At 50.1% G+C, this 24,963-nt stretch overlaps 2 protein-coding genes across 6 annotated transcripts in view; both read right to left on the reverse strand.

Moving 5' to 3' along the window:
* Positions 1–7,229, reverse strand: part of Garnl3 (GTPase activating Rap/RanGAP domain like 3) — a 146,438-nt gene extending 139,209 nt beyond the window's left edge. For 2 of the 3 annotated variants that reach the window (XM_076845449.1, XM_076845452.2), the window contains exon 1: positions 6,314–6,448. In XM_076845449.1, coding sequence (XP_076701564.1) covers positions 6,314–6,405 — 92 coding nt within the window. In that variant the 5' untranslated portion in view covers positions 6,406–6,448. Of the gene's footprint in view, positions 1–6,313; positions 6,449–7,152 lie in introns of those variants that run through there. The other variant, XM_076845451.1, reaches the window with a different exon arrangement.
* Positions 7,230–8,677: 1,448 nt separating this feature from the next.
* The window catches only part of Ralgps1 (Ral GEF with PH domain and SH3 binding motif 1), a 247,154-nt gene continuing 230,868 nt past the window's right edge, over positions 8,678–24,963 (reverse strand). For all 3 annotated transcript variants that reach the window (XM_076845456.2, XM_076845460.2, XM_076845457.2), the window contains exons 15-20: positions 22,289–22,372; positions 20,934–21,039; positions 19,056–19,148; positions 18,807–18,912; positions 17,827–17,918; positions 8,678–13,149 (exon numbers count right to left, since the gene is read on the reverse strand). In XM_076845456.2, coding sequence (XP_076701571.1) covers positions 13,120–13,149; positions 17,827–17,918; positions 18,807–18,912; positions 19,056–19,148; positions 20,934–21,039; positions 22,289–22,372 — 511 coding nt within the window. In that variant the 3' untranslated portion in view covers positions 8,678–13,119. The remainder of the gene's footprint in view (positions 13,150–17,826; positions 17,919–18,806; positions 18,913–19,055; positions 19,149–20,933; positions 21,040–22,288; positions 22,373–24,963) is intronic.

Raw genomic sequence — 24,963 nt, forward strand, 5'->3', positions numbered from 1 at the left:
TGACTCCTCTGAAGCTAGAGTTCCCAATGGATGTGGATCCCATGAATTAGAGGTCCTCACACATCTGTGGTTTGGAAAGGAGCCAGGCAGATCAAGAGAGAGGGTACAAGGCAACATTTTGCTTTTGCAGATTCTGCAGCTGTCTAAAGTAGCAGTGGCAGCTTTGGGGAGGCAGGCCCAGTTGACAGTGGGGTTCTGGAGTTAGTGGTGGAGGTGGCAGCAGCCTCTGGCCTCTTGATTCATCAGCTTGGTTTTGTTTTGGTCTTTTGCAGTAATGAGGACTGAACTTAGGGACTTGCTGTGCCAGGCAAGTGCTCCACCACTGAACTCCATTCCTGGCCCTGACTAGCTTCTTGTTGGGAAGTGGCAGCTTTCTTTCTTCAGCATGGCAAATCTGAGCATTGTGGGAGCTCAGAGCTATTCCTAGGGGCTCAAACTAGTTGCCTCTCTGGTTCTTCCAATGACTCTGTAAGCACTTAACTCCCTGTATCAGTATTAAATCCCTTTGTGCTTGCTGGGGAGAGTGGATTCTGTTGCCTTAGATTATCACTGATATGCCCTTTATAGCGTCAGATTGAATTGTGAGCCTAACAACTGATATGACCCTGTGCAGAGTGAAAGCAGGGCACGAATTTCTTCCAGTAGGAGCAATGGTATATCCAGTGAGCAACAAAAAGGGACTATGAATTTTTACTGGAAAACAGGACTGTTGTCTTTCCAGCATAGAAGAAACCTTACTCAAAACACTATGCACTTCTGCTCAAGCAACAAAGAGGCACTAATGGGTAACCAAGAGGGTAGCACAAAACAGAGGGTACTTCTGAGGTCACTGTCACATGGGAGCATGATCCATTTTCACTGCTGCTGACTGGCTAACATTGCTTTGAGTTTTTTCAAATAAGCTACCAAAATTGTTATACCCAAAAGTATGCTGAAAACATAAAATAGTTGAGAAATACTAGCCTAACTCACAGATGCATCTCCACTAATGAAAATTTAACTGCATCCTAAAGCCTTCCTTGGGATAGCACCCATTGCAGGAATGACTTTCATGTGCTGAACCCAATTTGTCTCATCACACCTCATGCGTGCAGTGATTTCAGGTCTAGCCCAGGGCCACACACCCAGTGGGCCCAATCCCTTTCATACAACATCCTTCAAATGTGGGAAGGCTGCTATCATATCCTTTGTGAATTTTGTTTTTCAAATAAAACACCCCTTCCCTATACTGAAATCCTTTCCTTTTACTGAATCATTTTTATAATGATCTTCATAAAGCAAAAGCAAAGAAACCCCAAACCAAAATAAACAATTAACTCCTCTCCTCGTCTTCCCTCTACCCTTGCAAAGCGCTGACTATATTTGCTATTTCCAATTGGCCACCTGTCATGATCTCTTAGAGAAGGTCCCGTGTAATTTTCATCCTCTTTTCCTGAAAAGACTGGTCCAAGGCCACCAATGACCCCATGGGATGCTTAAACCTAGTGTCAGTTCTTAGTTTTTCACTTTAGCCAAATGGCAATGTTTGACACACAAAAAAATCATCCCCCTCCTTAAAAACAAAAAACAAACAAACAAACAAAAAAAACACTATTTATGCTAATCTTATTTTCTTAAAATAGAAAACTATCCAACCACATCATGTATCCATGACACAATAGTTTCACATGCAAGTCTCAAAGTCTAAGTTTCATTTGGGACTTATAAGAACAATTAATCCAAGTTCACCATCTTGGTTATCGTTCCTAGTAAAACTTCTTTGATTCCCTTCTCCTTAAGTCTCCAAAATCACTTTTATTTCACACTTTTTAAAATCTTATTTCACCGTGACTCATAGTCACATTAAAAATCAAAATAAAACAAAAACCTTGATGTATTCCTTCAAATATTTTCTAGCTGAGGATCCCTATCTGCACCATCCATTAAGGCACCAGCAGCTCTGAGCATTTTCCACATGATGAGTCTGAACTGGGATGTGCCGTGTTAAACTCATGGATTTTTAAAGACATTTCTGAAAAAAGTAAACCATCTTAATACTTTCTAATATTGATTAGATTTTGAAATGATACTGTTTGGGAATTAGGTTAAATAAAATATTCAAATTAATTTTTCTTTTTACTTTTTAAAATATGGTCACTAGAAAATTTTTAATTACATATGTAATTTTACACATTTGCTATTATCAGAAGTGGGCTGCTTCTTTTCACTGACATATCTGTATCCCTAGCTAGCTTTCTAAGTCAGAAAATACAGACTGACGTCAACTCTTCTCACTGATGAGAGCACTAGACTTTAAAGAAAAAATCTTTCAAGTGCTATGGTCTGAATGTTTGTGGCTCCCCAAATTCATATGTTAAAACTTAAATCCAAATCTAATAGTATTAAGAGGTGGGGCTTCAGAGAGGGTGATTAGGTTATGAGGACACCACCCTCAGAGAGAACTAGTGCCACTATAAAGAGACCCAAAGTAGTTTATTAGCCCCATTTGCTCTTCTGCCATGTGAGGACACCTCTAGAAGGCACTGTCTATGAGGAATAGGCCCTCAACAAATATTAGATCTGCTGGGGCCTTTAACTTGGGGACTTTCCATCTTCTAGAACTATGAGAAGGAGATGTCTGTTGATTATAGCAGGCCAAATGGCCAAGGACAACAAGCAATTCTACAGTGAACAGACTTTTACAAAAATCTCTTGGGGCAGTCACACTTTAATGCCAACACCAATTTGCTTCCTGCCCTCCAGGGACCCAGCTTAGAAACCGGATGCGCTGCTGGTTCTCCACATCTCTGTGTCCCCAGATCTCTGCGTGCTCCTTTACCCCACTACCCCCTCCAGGAAACCAGCAATGGATCTCCCTGTAGAGGCCAAATCTCATAATTTTCCTGTGGTGGTTGTTTGTCAGAATTCATCTCTCTTTAGATCTTCAACTCTGTAAACCAGATGACCAAACATAATTTCTCATATTAACCTTCTACAGTAAAGCTAATTTGACTATTGTCTTCCTCCAAAAAAGGAAGCTGGTTTGCATTAATTTAAAACCTGGGTGAATAATAAATGTTGTTTTTTCCCTGCCCTTAGGAGAACAGACATAATATGAAAATTAATTTTCTCCTGTTGGCCTTAGGAGCCCATTATGTCAGCCCCACTGCAAGACAGCTTTTCAGAGTCTTTCCCAGGAAGACTGCTGTTGCTCCAAAAGAAAATTGACAGCAGCAGATTTATTTATGATTAAATACTTAAAGGCCTGACGCAAACACAAAGAGTAACAACAGAATATAGAGGAACGAAGACTGTAAAAGAGCTCATGTTAAAATACTTGTTTATGAAACTACCTGAAAAGCAGAAAAACTTCGGGAAAAAAACCACTATCACCAAAACCGGGGAGTCAGGAGAAGCATGAGGAGGAGGAGGAGGAAGAGGAAGCACCATGTGCAGAGAGGATGACTGCTCTTTTTAGACTAATCTGGGCCTGGAAAGCAACATTCAGGAACAAGAAAGCATTCGTCTGGCATTGAATCTGCTCTCCCAAGGCGTGGGTTCTATGCATTACTAATAAGGAAGCCATCACACACAGCAATATTTGGGAAAGTAGAAGATGTGTTTTCCACTTGTAATTCAGAATATTCTGTCCATGGTAGGGCTCTGCACCCACAGTAGCTAAACTTAGTGATCATAATTGAATCATTTAAGGTAGTCTATCATGACTAGAACTAAAAAATATCCAAACCCCGCCTGCCTTATAAAGCAGTGGTTCCCTGACCTTGGGGTACACACAAGCTGCATGATCAGCTTGTTGCAAAAGATTCCTGTATTACCCTGGAGGCCTGCTTTTCAGAGTTATGTCCCTGGGCCAGCAGTACTGGCATTACTGGTGAGCTTGTTAGAAACTGAAGTACCCTAAAACTACCCTGACCTTGTGATAAGAATCATGGGTGGGTGGGGGGAGTTATGTTTAAGAACCATACACCAGACTGAAGAGTCTGGGTTCTCAAACACAGATCCCCTGAACCCTGCCCCAGAGTTCAATCTCCAGTACAAAAAAAAAAAAAAAAAAAAAAAAAAAAAAATTCAATTTATTTGATCCACCTTTCTATACTTATCTTACAGAAAAAAAAAAAAATTACCTCTCCACAAATAGACTAATGCACATGGATTTACTGTCTTTAGGAAGAGTAAAAAACTGGAAATGAATATGTCCAAATAATAAAGAATTCTTTAAATGACTGTAACAATCTCTATGAAAGAATGTCATACAGCAATTTAAAGCAGTTTTCTTAAAAAATGTTTAAGGATGTGAAAAAAATCCTTACAATATATTAAGTGAAAAAAGCAGAATGTTAATATAAATATCTGTGTTCATATGGAAGAAAAGGTCCAGATGATAACCTAGTAGGATTACGGGTCAATAAAAAGTTAATTGTCCATTTCATATCTTTCTTGATTTTTTTAAACTTCCTCTCATAAACACAAATTATTTTTATAATAAAATGATAATCTTATTATCTTGAGGCTCATAAGATAACACTCTAGAGGCCAGGACGTTATTGAATCTTTCAGGCCTAAGGCCATGAACATAAAAGAGAAGCTGGTACAAGTGGGATTTCGGAGGAAGAGACAAATTTGCTCAATTGGTATTTTTCACTATGAAGAACATTAGTCCTAGGTGATTACTTATGTAGAGAATTGAATAAAAATAAAAATTCACTTCCTTAGTTGAACTGGCCACATTATAAGTGCTTAAAAGTCACAGGTGCTAAGGCATCCCCTCTGGGATAAGGCAGGTTATGGAATATTTCCTTCACTACAGAAAGTTTCACAGGACAGCACTGCCCTAAACATGCAGTCTCAGGACTTTTTTTGTCCTTTGTGCTCCAGCCACAAGTTGAGCTGGAGCCTCTTGAGGACAGAGACCATCTCTGTGTGGCTCTCCCAATCCAGTGGAGGAGATCCCTATACCCAACCAACCTGGGAGTGCAGACAGGCAGGAAGGCACTTGGTGGACACAGCACAGAGCTGGGTCAGGGGTTCAGGGAAGACAGGAGGAGTAGGTGCTATCCAAATGGGGAAGGATACTTGTGCATGCAGGGCGAGGAGCATGAACGTAGTAAAGGTACTGATGACCAACAGCCAGCACAGGGGGAAACCCCTAGCCCAACAGCATTTGTTCATTCCTCACACAGTAAAGGCCGCAGTGGGCCAGGACTGAGCAGAGACCAGGACAGCTATGGTCCCTGCCCTCACCACACTTACAGTCTCATCAGAACTGTGGGTGCACCGCGGGTAGGTGAGGTATGCCAAAGACTGAGGATGGAGAAGGTCCCAATCAAGGCCCTTCCACCTATATTAAGGATCCTGTTTGGTTTGCTCTGTATCCTAGCAAGAGAACCCTGTTTTCTGCCTCAGTGGGGGCGGGAGGGCCCCATCCTTGGGCTTCTCTTGGTCCCCACCTGTTAGTCCCCACCCATGCCAGGGCTATGGAGAGCTCCTCTGGGCGGCAGGCAGCACAGGGCAGGAGACTCAGTCTTAGGAAATCTCTCCAGAGGCTAGGTGGGCTGTGAGTTTAAGAAGTGTGAGAATAATGACAGAAATCTGGTTGGGGGGACACTGGAGTCCTCCAGGAGGAGATCGATTCTGAAAAAATACAGGAGACCTGAGTGACCTGGAAGCAGGAGAACCCATTCCAATTTACAGAAATGCTAGAGACAGGAGTCTAGCAAGGTGGAGGGAGGGGCACCAGCCGCTGCGGGGAGGGTGTGTCCGGAGGCCCTGTCGCACGCAGGGAGGCCCTGGCCTCTTGGGAGAGCACCCCTGGTAAGGCGGGTGGAGGCCTGGAGGGGCGCAGGCGACCCGAGTACAGGAAGGACTCCGAGGGAGGTGGGAACAGAGATAGGCGGGGCCGGCAGCAGCAGGTGTGCAGGCACCTGGGGCGCGAGGATGGGTGGCAAAGGGCGAGCCATTCCAAGAGAAGGAACCCCTTCCTTTAGACTTAGGGGCTCTTTCCCGACCACGTCCTTGTGCATCTAGAAGCGGCAGGGCACGTTCTCCCCGGCCTGAGACCCGTGAGGGCCGCGGTGTGCCGGCCTGCCACAGGGCGGAGGCTTCAGGGCGCAGGAGGCGGCTGCTCCCCGGACACTGGTCCCGGCCCCCCCGCCAGGTGACCCCCTCAGGCACCCCGGCCTTTCCTCCCGGAACCACACCGACCCCCTCCCACAACGCAGTCCCTCCAGGCTCGGTCCCCTCGCATCGCCACCCTTCACGTGGCTGGCTTCCCGCTCCTGCCCCTCCCGGACGTACCCCTCCCAGGCCATGGTACCTGGGGCTCTCGAAGCTGCACCCCCTGCGCCGCAGCGCCGCCCTCTTCTGCCGCAGGAGCGCAGCGGCTGCCCCGCCGGGCTCCGGCTCCATCGCCCCGGGCGGGGGCCGCAGGCTCGGCCGCACTCGGGTGGGCTCGGGCCTCGGCCGGACGCTCGGCTAGCGCGCCGCAGCCCATGCCCCGCCCCGCATCCCCACGCCCCGCCCCGCATCCCTCAGCGAGGCCCAGGCCCCGCCCTTGCCCCGCCCCGAACCCCAGCCAGTCAGCCCCGGCACCCCTCTACCGGGCCCAGGCTCCGCCCCGAACCCCAGTCAGCTCCCAAGCTCCTCTGTCGGACCCCAGTCAGCCCGGAATCCAAGCCCAGCTGGCCCCAGGCTCCACCCCTGGTCCACCCAAGCCCCGCCCCACACCAAACCCAGTCAGCCTTCAGTCCCCCAAGCCAGGCCCAGGCCCGCCCCGGCCTCGCCCGGAGTCAGCCCAGCAGGATGCAAGCCCCAAACCGGGCTCAAGCTCCGCCCCTCCCACGCCCAGACCCCGCCTCATATCCAGCCCAACCGGCCCCTCAGCAGGGCCCAGGCCACGCCCCCTCCCGCCCCGAACTTCTGCGTAGTCGGCCCCGAGCTTTTGCGGTCCATCACAGGTCCCGCCCCGGCTCCGCCCCAAGCTCCAGTCACGCCCCTCCCGCTCAAGCCACGCCGCGGGCCTCAAGGCAGCCTTTCGCATGCACCTCTGTGGAGATTACAGTCCCGAAACGCCTTCCCTTCCTCACCCTGTCCCACCCACCGCGCTGGCCCTCCTGCTCCTTGCCCTTCAGCACTGACTCAGCCCTGCCCACCTACCCCTCAGCTACTGAGCGCTCGCGCGGTCGCGCGGCCCGGGTCCTCACACCGCAGCTCTGCTCCCTCAGCGTAGCCGCCCGGCCCCTCCTCGCCTCAGCATCTCCGGGCCCTTTCCGTCGTAGCACCGCCCCCTTTCGGGGCCGCCCTTCCCCGTGTCCCGCCCACAGGCATGACCGCACTGCTGGAGCCCCGCCCCTCCTCTGCCCAGTTCCTCCAGTCCCACGGACCCGACCCGCGCCTGCCCCGCCCCTTCCACGCCGCCTCTCACCTCTGGAAGCACTTGCCTGCGCGGGACCGCCCTTCTGGCTAAACCGGCGTTCTTCCGTGAAGCATGCGCTAGCTGCGGATTGACTAGCGAAGGTGGCGTCTCTCCTGGGGGCTGTTTGTGGCGCCTCAGGCTGAGGGGCAGGAGCTTTGCAGGCTAGCCATCGTGGGCTCAAGTTTTGATTTCATCACTTTCCAACTTTGTGACAACTGTGCTCACTTCCTCCCAAAATTAGATGCATCGTTTCAGAGCCCTTGAACGCTGGCTGAGAACGGGGACCCGTATGGGTAAAACTGGGGATACTGGGTCATCTAGATCATGAAGAGCAAATAGACTATGGCTACTTCAGCAAGCGAAGCCTCGTCGCAGTTACGGAGGTGTGATCATGCTGGCCTGAACTAGCCTGGTAGAACAGAGGCCGAGGACCTTTGCTTAGAGAACTGCAGCATTGGTAGGCACTGACCAGGCAGGCAGAGCCAGGGGATCCCATAATCAGCGTGGATCGTGGCATTCCCTGGAGCACTCTCAATGACTTTCAGTCGCTTTTCCTCCGGCCTGGCCTCCCTTGATGCTGCACATTCAAGCAGAGAAGCCTGTCTGGAAGGAGAAGGAAGGAGATGCCTGGAGAGAAGACTCGGGGAGCTCCCATGAGAGAGGGAGAGAGATAGCAAGAACTTTCCATTTCTCCTTCCAGACCCTCTTGAGATTCCCTTGGTCCTTGCCCCAGGGTTCCACAAGACAGCCCTTTAAAACAGTCCTTTTTCTTTTAAGCAAGCGAGAGTGGATTTTGGTTTCGGTTTTGTTGTTGTTTACTTTTGTCTAGCATCATGAACTTCTAAAATATCTTTTCGGACTTAGACCGCATATCTCCCCTAATTCTTTACACAGTGAGACCTGGGCGCTTCCCCTCTCCCTTCACCCTGCTTCTCATTTCTTAGCCCTGCCCCCACCTTGGCCTCCAAGTTTTCTGTGGTCTCTGAACTGAATTTTCAAATGCCCTTTGCCCTCTAAGGTGTCTGCAGCTCTCTTGCCTTCCTGAGTGCCCCCACAGCACTGCCCCTGTCCCTTTCTGAGAGTACTGCTCCTATATGCTATTTATGTTCTAGTTACTCTTAGCTGAGTTCTGAGTGCCCCATACCTCCTCCATGTTCTACCTGGCACAGTAACTGCCATGTGAATGAATGCGTGTGATTTTAATAAATTGAACAATATTCATTGGAAAACACATTTAATTTCAAAGTAAACAAAGATGTCTGTACATTAAAGTATTTAATTAGTGAAACAATTATTATCAATGTAACAAGCTGAAAAATACAGCAACTTGATACAAGACTGAGGTAACAAAATACTTCACCAAAAATCTAAAGAATCCCATGGAGGGCTGATGTTCAGTGGTTATTGCAGATGAGACAATTCACAAGTATTAGAGAAAGTCCTTACACAGCTGCATGCAGGGGTCTGCTGGAAAAAAAGACAGCCTGGGAGAATGCAACAGATTTAACAAGAAACGAACGAAAATGTAGAAACTGATTTCAACCCACTTAGAAGAATACATAAGAAATCGAAAACTACTTTCTACGCAACATTTTGAATGCTAAGTGGAAAACCATGCATTTTGGCACGAAATTTATTAAAGATTATACTATACTAATAAATCAATTTCTATTATTTCATTACTGAATGGTCACAGTCATTCAGAAATGGATAGACTCATGGTTACAAAATGAACCGATGGATCTTCTGCGCTGCTGTGAGGGGATTTGGGGGCTGCCCGAGGGGTAAACACACTTGTGCAGCAGAGGGCTATGAGGTGGATCAATGTCCATGGACAAGTTCTCCACGGCCAAGAAAATGCAGCTCTTGCTCCTACTGTACTTGAATTTAACACTAAAGTTAAAGACAAAAGCCCATCACATAAACACGGTGGAGGTTCCGACCTTACTCTCTCATTCTACCTTTGGAGTCCTCTGTATGCTCAGCCACAGCTCTGTGCCTAACTGTTCTGAGCTATGTGGCCTCTAGTGCATACTCCAGCTAGTCCTCATTGTGACAGAACTCACAGAGTAAGACTGGTCAGTCTGTGGGGACTTTTGAAGTGTTTCTGGAAGAATCTGTGCATGAAGATTGTACCCAGGGCTGGGGAGAGGTGGGTTCTTGCCCAAGGAGGTGCATGAGGTGGGGATCATTTGTTCATTGAGTGGTCAACCCCACGAGAGCAGATCCAATCTGTCTCGTTTTCAGCCATTTATACCCTGGATAGAACCTCGTGCATGGGAGACACTCACTAGAGATATGAATGAATGGATGAATGAATGAATGAATGGGGGTTTATGCAGAGAAACTGTATTTCAAAGGGACTCTTACAGTTTCTTTTTGTTTTTAAAACATGAAATCACCCAATATTTCAATAATGACATAGGGTTGATTACAGTAATATACGGGGTCACAAAAAAGAAGTAAGATTGTGTTTTGGTGATGTTCACCTGTAATTGTGAGCATCAGCAATGTGGGTGTAGCACTCTGGACCCACCCAGGAATAAAGCAAGCTTGGCTTGCAAACGGCTCCCCATTTTCACAGACCATATTCCGCCTGAAATATGGTGACCTTAAAGATACACCTTTCTGGGCTTGGGATGGGGAGCAAGGTAAAGGTAGAAACACTGGCTGTCTCGGTAAGGAAAAGAAATACTTTAGAAATCAGTTGGCAATCCTTGAGTTCCTCAAGGATTCCTTCAAGTATTCAGCTCCTCAGCGCCTCTGTCTGACAGGATGCTGAACAGTCAGGGGAGGGAATGCTGCATTCACCCTGGGTATATTCAGAACAATGTTTCTACAGCTTTCCACCAAACCTTCTTCCACAAAGCATTCCAGTTACCAGAATGCACTCAGCTGACCTTGAGTTACATACAGAATGTGTTCAACTGAGGGTTAGAAAGTATGTGGGGTGGGCTGCATGGATTGTTCTTAGGACATCACAATGCTACCAGCTACCTACTCCAGTTTGTAGACAGCATTCTACACCTTTCATTTTGGCCACGATTTGTTTGCCTAAAAAAAATTTACAGTATATGCATGCAAGACATAAGACCTTCAGTGGGTTCACAAGTATTTGTGCACAATGGACAGTCGAGGAGCAAAAACCAGAAACACTTCCCTCTAGGGCGAGAATCCACCCAAGGGACCCCCCCCCCCCCGTGGTTTGTGCCCAGTTTGTGGGACAAGCTAGCACTGGGAAGACAATCAGCACTGAACTCACATACTTGGCCTGAGTCCCTGTTTGGAGAATTGAGTATCTTTCAACTACATCTCCAGGACTCTTCTGATGTGTTCAGGGCTCTTACCAGTCCTACCAGGCTTTTGCCAATAAGATTGGCTTTTGCCAGTCAGTCCAAACTGATTCTTCAAGAGTCCAAGGAAAGAAATGCTTCTGAGAGGTGATGTGGGATCAATCTCAACTAGTGAACAGATTAAGTGCTTTGAAAAGAATTGTGATTGTACTCTTTCAAATTAGGCTCAGAAGCAAACATCTGTGAAGGAGAAGAAGCATCTGTAAAGGACAGAAAACTATTTGATTTAGTTGAGCCTGAAATTCTGGGAGTTTGGCATCTGTTGTATTTCATATGTGAAAAGCCAGCGTAGTGTGAAGAGTGGAGAAAAAGGAAAATAAGTAGCCAGTGTTCCAGTCTTGCACTTCTATCCAAGCTGAAGACTTTTTAGAAGTTAACAGGTGAGATCAGATTGGATGTAGGTCAAAGCATGACCATTGCATGGTTCTGGTTGGAAGTGACTGCAGTGTCTGGCCTTGTTACTCAGCCTTCAGATACCAACTTGAAGAGTCTAGGTGCACACACTCAGACCTGGGGTACAGGCGGGCATGCAAGGCTGTGGCTGAGATTCGATGGCATCAACGTTACCATTGGGAGTTTCTTTTGGCATGAAAGTATCCAGTCTCTGCTCCAAAGGAAGGTGAGTTTCTGAGCACAGTCAGGCTCCAGCACAAAGTATCACCCTGATGACAACACTCCCTCAGCGACACATTCAGATTTTCAGAGTCGTCACCATTTGATCAAAGTACTGTGGTGGGTCTGTTGGTGGATCTTATCGTGGTGACCTATTACAATTAAGGTGTTGTGAAGCTTCTTGCCAGGAAACTCTTCAGGGCAGTTTGATGCCTTGTTGGTGTGAGTTCTGATACCATGATAGCAATGGACCCAGAAATTCAGTCTCTTTCAGAAAATCGTTTAAGGGTTTCCCTCTCAGGATACAGATATTCAAGTTAAAGGAGAGAAAGGGAGACAGAGACAGGCTATGATGATAAAGCACAATTAATGTTGAACAAAAATATATTTGTGCAAAATAAAAATCATAATTTAAATCATAATTTAAATTATGACAGAGTGTGACAGATCAAGGCTGTTGTTCATGGGAAGCACTCTTAGCCAAATGCAGAGGCTGGACCATTTGCTCCCCAGAGCTCTCAGATGGTCATCCACAATTGTGTCCTTGGACTTGGATGATGGAGAACTTGCTGGTGACTGCATTTGGGGGCAAGACTGGGGGAGCTTAAGGCCTCAGTGTCACTCAGCTCCCAGCATGACCAGGAATCCTGGTGGGTCTGCCCTGGCAGTGGAGGCCAAGGGGTGCGATGGCAATGGCAGCGAACACAGCCTGCCCTGTGGGGGAGGTTGGCGTGAAGGGGCCTCTGGGCAGCCGATCACTGTGAGCACGACGGCCTCCGAGCTGCTTCTGAGGACACCAGGAGAACATGCCACAACTTCCCATGCAGGCATGGCGGGAGCGGGGGAGATGAAAGGGCCCCAGGCCCTGCCAGGAGAGGGCATGAAAGGAAGCAAGCAGGCCAGCGGCCCAGTCCACCGTCCTGAGCCGGTTCCTGCTCTGAAGGGCTGATAGCAACAAGGCCTGGCAGAACCCCAGGGCCCAGGAAGCAGGCCTTCCAGATGAATAGCACCCATAGGAACAGAAAGCAAGACACGGTTTAAGGCATTGTTTGTTTACAGTGAGAGAATGTGAGGGAGCCTTAACACTGGTGCTCCCACCCAACCTTTCTCGGTGGACAAGGCTATGACTGAAGGTGAAAGCAGGCCCTCAAAGCGAATGAAGTGTGTGATGTCACAAGTCCTGTGCCAAAATGCATGTTTCTTGAAGAGTTCACACTCACTCGCACGCACACATGGACGGCACACATACGCAGAGGACGCTTCAGGGATTGTACAAAATCTGAGGCAGCCCTGGGGGTGAGCAGCCCCGTGCACTTGGGGTGTAACGAGCCTGTCCCGCAGCCTGTACTGCTCTCTGGCCCTTTCGCAGGTTAATGCTGTCCACTGTGTCAGCAGAAAGCAGGAGAACCCAACGTGGGCCAAATGCACTCTGTTGCAGAAGCAGCTGGTGGACAACAAAGGCCCAGAAAGGGGACTCGGGGTGTGCAGTCTGGGGTCCAACAACCGCCCTGTGAGGTGGTGCTGCGGGATGAGAGTCATGAGAGTCGCTGGGGATTGACAGGTGGATCCAGCACTTGGGGAGCCCTCTGCGACTGTGAGGCTGAAGGCTGTGCACATCCCCTGAGTCTGGCTGTGAGGCTCCCAGCGCCCTGGCTCACAACCTGTGCCCAGGGTTGCTCTTGTCCACCGGGCCCAGTCTGGGCTCCCAGAAGCCTTTGTAGTCACGCCAAGTCCTGCAGAGACTTATTCAAATGACATAAGGTTTGCAGGTACCTAGAAGAGAAAGCTCAGCTTCTTGTCAAAGTTTTAACACTTCACAGAGACAGGGGTGGTCTCTAGGGGAAGTCTGTTAATGCACAGGTCAGGTGGGTGGGGGCATGGCAATAATAACAGCTGTTACGGGTCACAATCCCATGTGCTGGGCACTGCTATGAATGCTTCCTATGCATCATGTGCTCAAGTCCTTATAGCAAACCTATTAGGTAGGTGCCGGAAACACCCCCATAACGAAGACAAGAAACTTAGGCTTAGAGGGTTTAAGTCCACAGCAAGTAAGAAGCAGGGCTCAGACCCTAAGCCCATGCTCTCAGCCATTATCCTATGTTCAAAATAAAACTGTTTAGGGTGAGGAAGTCAAACCCTGAAGGAACAGAGTGTATGCCTTTGGAGGGGACAAGCAGCAGAGGGTGGGTCATTAGGGGATGGCAAGTAGAAGCACAGGAGACTGACAAAGCGTGTGGATACTGAGAACCCAATACCTCTCCATATCTATGTCCAGGACAAGATCTTAGCCCCCTTTACTGGGAGGACCACTGACCTCAAGGTCAGAATGTTGCCACTGTCCCCAAAGCTGTCTCCAGATCCCCAGACTTGGACTTTCTTCTCTGGCATTGCTTTGGGTTCCAAGAGATTTTATTAGAAGCATATATATATATATATATATATATATATATATATATATATATATGGAGGCTGAGGCAGGAGGATCCCAAAGTTAAGATCAGCCTCAGCAGCTTAGAGCAGCCCTAAGCAATTTAGTGAGTACCTGTCTTAAAATTTAAAAAAATAAAGGAAAGGACTGGGGATGTGGCTCAGGGGTAGAGAATCCTTGGGTTCAATCCCCAGTACCAATTAATAAACAAACAAAACAAGCACATGTCAGTAACAATTGGTCAAAATGTTGAATTAGAAAATAAAAAAAAAAGCACTCCCATATACCAGGAGACAGTTACAAAAATGTTTGCAGCAGCATTCTCATAGGAACAAAAGGCTGGAAGTCATTCCTGTGATGACTGATAGCAGAACTGATAGAAAAATCAGCACAAATAAATGAATGACAGCTACACACGTCAACACTGATGAATCTTAGGAATGTGTAGTGGAAGAACAAGTCACAGAAAGAAATGTATAGCTCTAGTTCTAGTCACAAAGATGCTTTACAAATGTACCCAGACAATACAAGAAAAAAATCAAATGCGTGTTCTAAAATTATGAAGGAGGGCTGGAGGTGTAGCTCAGTGGTAGAGCACTTGCCTAGCATGCATGCACGCCTTGGCTTGCTCTCCCTACCACAGTAAATGAAAATAAAGTAATAAAAGTAAGTAACACACACAGCAGGAGCATGGCTATGGGGCAAGGGTGAAGAGAGAGAATCAGGAAGAGGCACTTGCGGGAGGGAGGGCTCCTAGGCCTGAGGGCTCTGCATTTTGGCTGGGAGGTGGATATGTGGGTGTTCATTCTGCCGTTGTTTGTATCTTACACATATGTTATAAATAAGGTTTAAGTGGATTCAGTGTCAGTAAAACAATTTTGAGAAGTGCAAAATAGAAACACAGTCTAGTGGCTGAGATTCCACGTGGACAGCTGCATCTCTGTGCAGCCCTTTCACACCTTCCCTCCCTTCCTTTGCAGGGACACATGGTGACTCATTTAAATAATCCCCTGATGTTGAGTATTTAGGTTGTTGCTAACCTCTTATTATTCCATACAGTACTATGGAACTACTTGATGGGAAGTAAATTAGAAATAAAAAGGAAACAAAATAGGAAAAAAAAAAAAGGTCTGAATATTGGACAAAAGTACTTCAAAGTGGCAGAAGCTTGCCACAGTGCACTGTTTGCCAGCATGAGCAATCTCACCAAATGCTCACTCTGCCCCATGTTTTTTTCCTAAACCCCCACTGCCTGCTGAGCAGCTGCTGCCACCTGCTGACTGCTCCCTACATAGGGACAATGGGTCCTTGCCCAGGGCTCTCCTTGCTGTGCCTCGATGAGACCAGGGCCCTGCCTCTTCCCCCACACCCTCCTAGGCAGCCCACTGCAGGGCTGTCAGTTCCTGTTGGACCTGGAGCCACCTGGCCTCTGTGCACAAATCACAGGGCCACCTGTGTGTGGTAGGTGAGCATCAGTGTGCTGTATGTTCTTAGTGGTGCTGAGACACCTGGGATAACCTGTGTGGAGGAGGTCAAGGTGGCTCCAGGTCCAGCTCTTCCTTTCTTTATGCAGCTTGAGATGGCAGCCTCTTCGTTTTAACCTTGTCAGCTTATCCCCTTTGAATTGCCTTGAAACTACTGTCGACCCAAACCACTGGTCTTCCTGTTGTGCAGATGGGCAATCATGTTAATTGAATGTACTAAATATATACAAACTGGGCTGGGGATGTAGCCCAGTGGTAGAGTACTCGCCTAGCATGTCCAAGTCCCTGGGTTCAACCCCAGTATTGGGAGGGGGAGAAGTAAACACTCTAGAAAACTCAGAATGCTAGTCTCTTCTATATCAATGTAGAAATTCTACATACACATACAAACATACATACAATTTTTTTTTTTTCCTTTCTGAGCTGGGGATTAAACCTAGGGCCTTGTGCCAGCTAGGCAAGTGCTCTACCCACAGCCCTCTCCCCCTACAGGGTGACCATGAACTTGTGATTCGCCTGCCTTAGCCTCCTGAGTAGCTTGGATGCATACATACTTTGGTACAAATAAGACTAAGCCTTCCAATGCTCCTGCCCTTTCCTATATTGCTTATACCTAGGGCCTCTTTCGGGGATGGCACATGGCTCCCTATCCAGGGTTGCACAATAGGGATTTGCTGTGGGTCACGGAGGGTTCCAGATGTTTTGTTTGTTGTTATTGTTGTTTTTATAAAGAATAATGCTACAGTGAACATTCTTTAATATGTATCTTTAAGGAAATGGGCGAGCATGTCCCTAGCAGTCCCATAGGTGAGTCAAGGGACTCCAGTGCAGTTTTTTGGGGGCCTCTTGTGCTGCCTCAAGCTTATCCTCCAGTTAGTCTTGTCCTGTTGCTTCCATTTATTGTGGACCTTCCATTAGTTCTGCTTTCCAGTCTCTTTACACAGACAATCTCAATCAGCTTCTCTTGTGTGTCCTCATCTACATTACAGATGAAACTCCTCAGTGGGACCAAACTGAGGGCAGAGTCCAAGGACTTGCCCCTAGAGACCTCCATCTGTTTATAAGAGATACTCTGAAGAGCTGAGAAGTCTGTGGCTGTGCTGTGTCCCTGCCCCCCCCCCCCAGACCCAAGTGTCTGGTGTGAGCTTGCCTTTGCTGAGGACCCCTCAGACCTGCAGGGCTGCTGCCAGCTTCTCATCTACTTCCGGCCACCAGCAGCTTTCCTCCTAGAGGCTACCACTAGTTATTCCACACCCTACGCTCTCTCCCAGAGAGACTGAAGGGAGGGATCCCATGTCCCCAAGTCCCTCCTGACATGGGTGCTTAGGGATAGAAAAGCACTGATGCGCCCCCATCTGGTATGGAGGCTGGAGGCAGCCACATTTGACCCAGGCCCGACTGGCTGGCTGGCTGCGCCCCCAGGCCCCTTAGGCAGTTGCAGGTACGCCCAGGGAAGTGGAGGCGAATAGAGTCAGAATCCAGAGGCATGCCCTGTGGGCCAGATCCCAGCCCCGGGGCTCACTAACTGTAGGCCCTTGAACAAGTGTCTACCCCTTCCTCTCTCTCTCCCTCCCTCCCTTCCTTCCTTTGGTCCCTTCTTTTTGGTTCTGGGGATAGAACCCAAGGGTGCTTTACCACCGAGCTACATCCTCAGTCCTTTTTTTTTAAGATTTATTTTTTAGTCTTAGGTGGACACAATATTTTAGTTTTATGTGGTGCTGAGGATCAAACCCAGTGCCTCGTACATGCTAGGCAAGCACTCTACCACTGAACCACAACCCAGGCCCTACATCCTCAGTCCTTTTATTTTTATTTCGAGACAGGGCCTTGCTAAGTTGCCTGGACTGGCCTTGAACTTGCAATTCTCCTGACTCAGCCTGAGCCACTAGGATCACAGGCCTGCACCACCCCAACCAGTGTGTCTGCTACTTTATAAGCATCAGGATCCTCGGTGTTAAATAGAGGCAGTAAGAGAAGCTACCTCTCAGGGATGTGGGAGGACGAGCCAACTCCTGCAAGTGAAGCATCTGTGTAACAGGTGGTAAGGAGAGGAGGCGGTAGTGGGGGCAGAGGGAGCCCACATCAATACAGTCCCCTGGGGGAGCTGGAGTCCCCATTCATCAGCACCCTTGCCTGGCACATGGCTGGCCCTTAGCAACTTAGCCATTACTGTTATTCTCATCAGTCAGTTTTGAGTATTCCCCAAAAGCTTACTTTTGGGGGATGACCAAAGTAAAGTTCCTGATGATGCAGGAACTTGAATCCTTGACTGATATCACACCTGCCATTTCATCTTCCCTCAGTGGGTATTTCTGTGGTGTTTCCTTTAGTGGGAAAGACACAGGAACCAGATTCAATGTTCTGATCGGGAACTGGGCTTTGTTCTAAGCTAAGAAGGGGTGTCTTGCCCCAAGGGAAAATGCTGACCCAGGGAAGGTGCCCAGGAGCAGAGCTGATGGGCTCTGAGGGAAGAAGGGAGCCCCATTATCTAAAGGGCTGAGTGCCCAGGGTGGGAGGGTACTCAGGGGACTTTACCTGAGGCCTGTTGCTCTTACACGCGTCATCCAAATGCTTGTGCCACAGTATTGCGTGGAATCGGGAGCCCGTCTGAAACTTGTAAACATTGCCTGATGGGCAGAGAAAGCACTGGTTGAGAAGAGGGACACATGGGATGGTCGCCTGTGACCATGTAAAGGAAAACAGGTGCCTGAGTGACTGAAGTAGGGGCGCCCTGGGTGAGCTGGAGCTGGCAGGGGAGGCAGCCTCCCATGTTCCTTTGGCCTGTGTTTTTGGAATAGGGTCTTGGCCATGTTTGGCTGTCTGGTGAAGCCTGTGTGCCCCTTCTCAGAATAATCATTTTAAATGTCCAAAGTATAATACCAAAAAAATCATTAGCAGTTATCAAACCAAACCCCCAAACAAGCTGAGTGACATCATCTATGCATTCTGCTATACTGATGCACTAATAATAGATCTAGTGGCAGGTCTGACGCTGCTGTGTTTCAAAGATGAACAGAAGTGATATTTTGAGATATGTACAAATGAGACATGATATGAAAATATCCTCGATTCCTCTTAGAAAAAAACCACAGGGACTAGAGTTTTTGGAAGTTGTAGAAGTCTTTTCTGAGTTGGCCTTGGACCTGGACAGCTGGAATCTTGTGGTTATAGTTAAGTCAGGGGTTCCTGAAATGCCCCAAACCCAAGACCTTCCCAGCTCCACAGCCCTGCCTCACCCCATGTTGCTATTTATTCCAAGACACTGAGGCTCCAGCTCCAGGAGTGAGGGGCCTCAGTAGCCTGAGGCAAAATCACGAAACTTATTCCTGCAGCTACTGCTCAAAGGACACACCAGCTGTGGTCTAAGAAGTTTTGTGGACTAATGAGGGGACTTGTGGGTGACACCAAACCTCACACAAATAGAAACCGCAGCCTCAAAGGTCCTAATGTGCTGAGATGCACCTTTGGCAGAAGTGGAAATGGGGAAGGTGCGGTGCCGGTAGCCTGCTGCCTACCTTTGTCAGGGTTATTCAGCTGGAAGATGTCCGGGTGCTCGGGGTCATCGGGCAGTTGTACCATCCAGCCAACGATGGAGACCTTCTTGCCAGGTGTAGATTTATACTGAGGGGAGCAACAGAGAGCCGGGAGGCCTACCTGTGCCAGGCCAGCTTCCCTCCCATCCACCCCTGAAGCTCACAGAAGTGCCCTCCACTGGATGAAGTCCAGTGAAGTCCTGGTGTGGGTGTCCTCTCCACCTGACTTACGTGTTTTCTGTCTGTGCCCCGCAAGGACTTGGCTCCATAGTACAGGAGGGTGGATCCTGAGAGTATGACCCAGTATCTGGTCCATGAGGACAGCTACAGAGGAAGGGGAGGCAGAGAGATGTGACACACGGTGGGGACAGAGTGGCCTGGTCACCACATCAATGCCAGTACAGGTTTCTCTCTTCACTGCCCCCTGTCACACCCTCTGGCAGTGCCACCTCCACCCAGGAAAAGAGGAGGGGCCCCTCTCTCATTCCCTCACGTGGCCTTCCACCTTGTTGAGGGCAGGGTGGGAGGGAAGGTGAACTCAGGGCCTAATTCCTACATGTTCCATTGACCTGAACTCAGAGGGTCCTGGAAAAAAGCATGTTTAAAATACAGCCATGGGGCTGGGGGTGTGGCTCAGTGGTAGAGCGCTCGCCTCGCACATGCGAGACCCTGGGTTCGATCCTCAGCACCACACACAAAAATAAACAAGTGAAATAAAGGTGTTGTGTCCAACTACAACTAAAAAATAAATATTTAAAATAAAATAAAATACAGCCATGCCAAGCAGTGACTAGAAGAAGCATAACATCTGTAGTGAACGGCTTTGGAGGAGACTGATGCCTGGAAGTGGAAAACCTGCAGGGCCCTGGCGTGGGCCGGCTTCTGTCACCAACTAGAGGTGTGGTTCCCTGCTCAGGGCACTCTGCTCCTTAGTTTAGGAAAAACCACTCCAGTGGGGGCTTTTGGTTCTGAAAAGGTAAAGCAAATCCCCCACCCTGGAAGGAAGAAGGAGCCAGCTGCTCTGCACCACCGTGCTCAGGCCCCTCCCTGCTGGGTGGCACTGCATCATCATCAAGGGAAAGAGTGGCTCTCAGACTCTTCACTGACACCAGAGGGCCCGGCACACAGACAACACGCATGTAAAGAGTTCAAGAAACAGTGCTGATCTCGACTACATATAAGGAACTCTGAAATTTTTTTTTCTATTTTATTCTTTTCTACTCAAAAATCCTGGTCATGTCCCACTGAACTGATTCCATCATTCACTGAGGTGTCATCCAGCATTAGGGACAATGCTGTTTCAAGGACACTGTCTGGTTCCTGCCTGGTAATGACTGAGGCCTGCATTCTTGGTCAGGAGAGAAGTGGGCAGGTTTATACATCAGGACAGACCGAAGTCCCCATGCTGCAGGAGGTGTTGTGACACTGTAGGTCTAAATGATCAGTGTGGCCAGAGCTGGAGCAGAGACTCTCCTCCTCACTCACAAGGCAACTGGCAACTCAAGGCAGGGGCTCCATGGGTACCTGGAGGTGGCAGGTGGGCCCAGCAGCTTCACAGTGGATGGCAGTAGGAGGGCGCAAGGCCAGAGCAGGACAGGAAGGGCAGAGCAGGTGCTGCCTGGACCTGCAGCTCCTGACGGGCTTGTCAGCAACTTGTCACACAAGGGGCTGATGTTCTTCCATGTAGGGTCATGGAGACCATGACCTCTGGGTCCAGCACAGGAGATGGTGGGGGCCAAAGGCCTCCTGATGCCCTGTGCTTTCCTCCATTAACTTAGGATGCTGCCAGGGAGGAAGGGACTCTGCATATGAGGATGCCACACAGCAGCTGATGTGCTCTGGGCCACTCAGCCTCCTGGGTCTCCAGGCTCCCACTTGCCCTCCAGCCCTTTACCACAGCCCCAGCTCACCCATGCACTCTGCACACAGACGCTCTGCCACACATGGCCTCCAGGAAGGGGCACAATCTGGTCCAGGTTACAGATGTGGAAACTGAGACCCTTCCCCACTTGGTGACCTGGCCAGAGCGGAAGCCTGGTTGGCAGGTTCCTAGACTCAAACTGCTCACTGCTATCCACACTGCTGCCAGCAGATGTGCTCCTGACTTACTGCGGGCTTCCGTCCTTCCTTGAGCAGGGTCTTCCTCCTCAGGGGACCCTCCATGGTGGGCACAGCTGCTGAGCTCCCCAGGGTACAGGTACATGGGCTGGTAGGGCTGAGGGGAGACCACCATTCAGACTTGGCCCAAACAGATGAGGCCAGGCACCTTCACTCACGGGGGCCCCTTGGAGACCAAGGGTGAGCCCATGATGTTCCCAAACGTCAGAGGGCTCACTAGTGCTGGGTCAAGCTGGGGAAGGGAAGGCACAGGGAGCAGAAGGGGCTCATGCAGGCTGCAGAGTTGGAGGCTTGGTCACTAGGTGTCGCATAACCCAGCCCCAGCAGCAGCCCACCCTATCCAGAGGACACCTCTTTCACGTCTTCCTCCTGGCTGCTCTGGGGCTCTCCGGCCCATGTGCTTCCTCTACCCAAGAAACGAGGGGCCTTGCAGCCCCAGCTCTGGCAGCCCCTCCTCTCTGTGCTTCAGGAGCACTGGAGGATATGGGAGTGGTGGGTTGCAGTGGCAAGAAGGGAGGGGGGTCCCCACATCCCAGACCCCTGGCCCTTTTCTTCCAGGCTTGCTGTGGATCAGGCACCACACATGGGTGATGACATGGGAGGGCATGGTCAGCCCAGCCTTGTCCTGTAATCCAGATCTGCGTGCTTCTGCTCACTGGATATCCCAGGGGCACCTCGCTCTCCTGTGCCTTCCCCCAGCCTACTTGCTGCTCCAGCCAGAAGCCTGGGGTGTGTCTCCTCTTGTGCTCTACAGCCTAATCAATTCCAAGCATTGATTGATCCCAGGTCCTAAATAAGTCTCGCTGCCCCACCCCCCGCCCTCCCCAGCTGCCCCCTGCCTACCCCAGGCCAGTGCATCTTCCTCTGGACCACTGCGCAGGGGCTTTCCCTGCTCTGCCTCCTCTCCACACCAGACCCCTCCTATATCTGACCCCTCCTGCATCCAATGCCTCCCGCCTCCTGCTACTTTCAAGGGGCAGGTCACCACCTTTGCCCATGCTGGATGAAGCTCCTCCCACTCCCCAGCCTCACCTGTGCCCCCTTGTACAACACAGCCTTTCCTCCACTCAGGTCACCAGCCCTCCGGGTCTCACAGCCGCACCCCAGGCTCTCTCTGGCTGGGAGCACACTCATCACCGGTGTCCCCTTCTATTATTTGACCAATTCCTATCATTTTTCCAATCCAGATCCCATCCCTCTTCCCTGGAGCACCCAGCACCTCCTCTGGGATCATCAGTGTGCCCGGTGGAGCATCGTGGAGACATCTATCTCCTCAGCAGCCTCTGGCACAGAGGTTTGCACCCTAGCTATTTGTTGAGTAAATGAAAAAATGAATAAATGAATACCTGTACACGCAGCTCCGGGTTCTGGGAGAATTCCGAACTGGAACCCTCCAGTTGGGCCCCAGCGTGGCATAGAGACGTCCCCTGCTTCGGAGGAAAAGGGGTGAATTTTAGTGATGGCCTGGAAAGACTAGACTTATGAGTACCTCAGATTATGTGGGTCAGCCTCCTCCCCAGGCTCCTCACTCAGGCTGCAAGCACATCCCACCTGCCCACTCCAGGTCAGTGAACACTCACCCCTCAGGGCCTCCGTCCAGGAAAGTCCCTAAGCCTCAGGTGATTATTTCATTAACTTTTTATTAATGTTCCCCTTTCCCAGTTACCCCAGTGTGAGGCTGTCATGTTTAATATAGGACGCTACGTGGCCCATGCAGTCCATGGTAGGTCCACCTCAAGTGCATGCCAGCACAGAACTGTGGGCAGCCTTGCATGTTGGGCCTGGGGCACATGCAGCATCCCCATTCTCCAGGACATAGCTGGATCCTGCTGTTTGCTAAGTCCTCTCCTCTGGATGGCCGCCTCTGCTGGTCCAGCCGTCCCTGTCCCTGCAGACTGGTTGGGTGACCTGATCAGCATTCCAGAGCCTGTGAGCCAGGGCCTCCTGCTGGCATTTCCCTCACCCTGAACCTTTCCAGGGGAGATGAGCAGCCTCGCCTTCCTCCTTCTGTATCCTTTTCTATTTTAGAGACTCATTCCCGAATCCACTTGCTGTGCCAGCCTCCTCCTCTCCCCTGCAGGGTACTCCAGCCCTTTCTTTGCCCATGGGCAAGATGACAATGTAGCTTCCTGTATAAAGTCAGACAGGGTCCCTGCTTCTTTTGCAAATGTTCCCTGTTGTCCATGCCATCCTAGGTACTGGCCCCATGACACTAGCACCCGCGGATTGTGTTGGACACCCTCTCTGCCTGCTGTGGATACATAGTGCCATCACTGAGCCTAGGGCCTCACCCTCTAGCTGAGGACAAATAGTTTCTAATGGCCATCAGGTCCACTCTTCAGGGCCCAAGTTCAGGGCTGATAGAAATCTGCTGGCTGTGTGGGATGGCTGCTCCCCACTTTGACCATCAGCCCCTCCTCTTCAGGCGATGACATGCCACAGCTTGTGCTTGGGCCTCCAGGTCCTCCATGCAATGGGTCTCTTGATGGTCCCAGGCTGACCCTGCCCTACCATGAGCTGTGGCACAAATGAGAGGCCTGGGATGCCCAACCCCAGCCCTCAGGCTGAACTGCACCTGTCTCTTCCCCTGGTGGAGGGTTGGAACGGTGTGTGCGTGAGATCCTGCAGAGGACCTGTGGCCAACTCTTGTCTGCTAACAGAGGAAGCACAGACTCACAGCTGAGTACAGCAGCTGCACAACAGGTCTCAAGCCTGTGCTGCAGGGTGCTGCTTAGGGACAGCAACAGGTGGGCCGTGGGGCCACTCTCCTCTCCAACCATCACCCTGAATGTGTTTTGATTAGGGTATGACAATGAACATCCGTACAGTGTTGTCCTTTGTGGGTGTGTCAGCTGCCAGGGAAGTCTCTTCCTTAGATCTGGGCTCCCATTCAGAGCTGCAGCCTGTCTGGAGTCAGGGATGGCGCTGCCTTCCCAGAGCTGGTCCTTTGGCCCTTCTGTCTGCCCACCTCTCATGCTCTAGGACAGTGAGTGACAATAGGACTGTCCACAGCCACCAGATGATTCTCAGGGCAGGCAGTGCTGCCACCTTCCTGCTGTCGTTCTTTCTGCTTCTGTGAGGCAGCCCGTGGCTGTGTCTTCCACCGATGGCCTTTGCTGATGGACAGGCTGAGATCGGCATCTTGCAGCCACCTGGCCCTATGAGCAGTCCTTCCTCAGGCCCTTGGGAGTGGGGAGTCCAGCATGCAGGGCATGGCAGGAGGAGTCACCAGGGGGTGGCGCTATCCTGGGCCAGGTCTTCATGCTCACTCCTGGAAGCTTCGTTTAAGCACCATTATTCCCCCAATGAGGCTCAGCAATGTGAAGCTACCAGATGGTGGCACAAGCCTCATCAGCCAGGATGTGAACCCAGATCTGCCAAAGCCATTCAGGGTCAGGGAGAGGCAGAGGGGCCATGGTAGAGCCTATGTGAGCCAGGTCCATGGCTAGTCCGTGTGGGGCCTTCTTGGCATTCTGTTCACGGGCACGTCACTGTGGTCTCCCTTGTGGCTTGCACTGTGATTGAGGTGTGTCAGTGTCTGTGAGGCTGTGTGGCCACCAAGTTCTTAGGCCTGAGGATCTCCTAGGCTGGGGCACCTGCCAGGGCCCCTTGTCCCTGGGCTTCCAGGATGAGTATTCTCCTGGGGCTTTGGCTGCCAGCTGCTTACTTCTAATTAAGCGCTTCCACCAGGAATCCCCCGACCCTGCAGAGGGGCACAGTTCTCATGTCTGTTTTAGATGAGGACACTGAGGCTCAAGGAGAAGCCAGCCCTGTCCCACCCTGCTGGCCTGTTATCAGATGTGGAAAAATGAGTGCTCAGAGAAGGCCGTCTTGACATGAGCGAGGTCTGCCTGAGCCGGTCTCGCTGCTCCCGACTGTGGAAGCCACGTCCTGCTCTCCCTGGAGCTGGGGATGGCCATACCAGGTCTGGAAGGGCAGCAGGATGGTGACCTTTTTCCAGGGCCAGCTCTGAGGGATGGTGGCCAGCCTTCTGTCCCTGCAAGCTGTAGGAGGCAGTATT

Source organism: Callospermophilus lateralis, chromosome 2 (genome assembly GCF_048772815.1).
Source record: "Callospermophilus lateralis isolate mCalLat2 chromosome 2, mCalLat2.hap1, whole genome shotgun sequence".
In the NCBI taxonomy this organism is placed as follows: Eukaryota; Metazoa; Chordata; class Mammalia; order Rodentia; family Sciuridae; genus Callospermophilus; species Callospermophilus lateralis.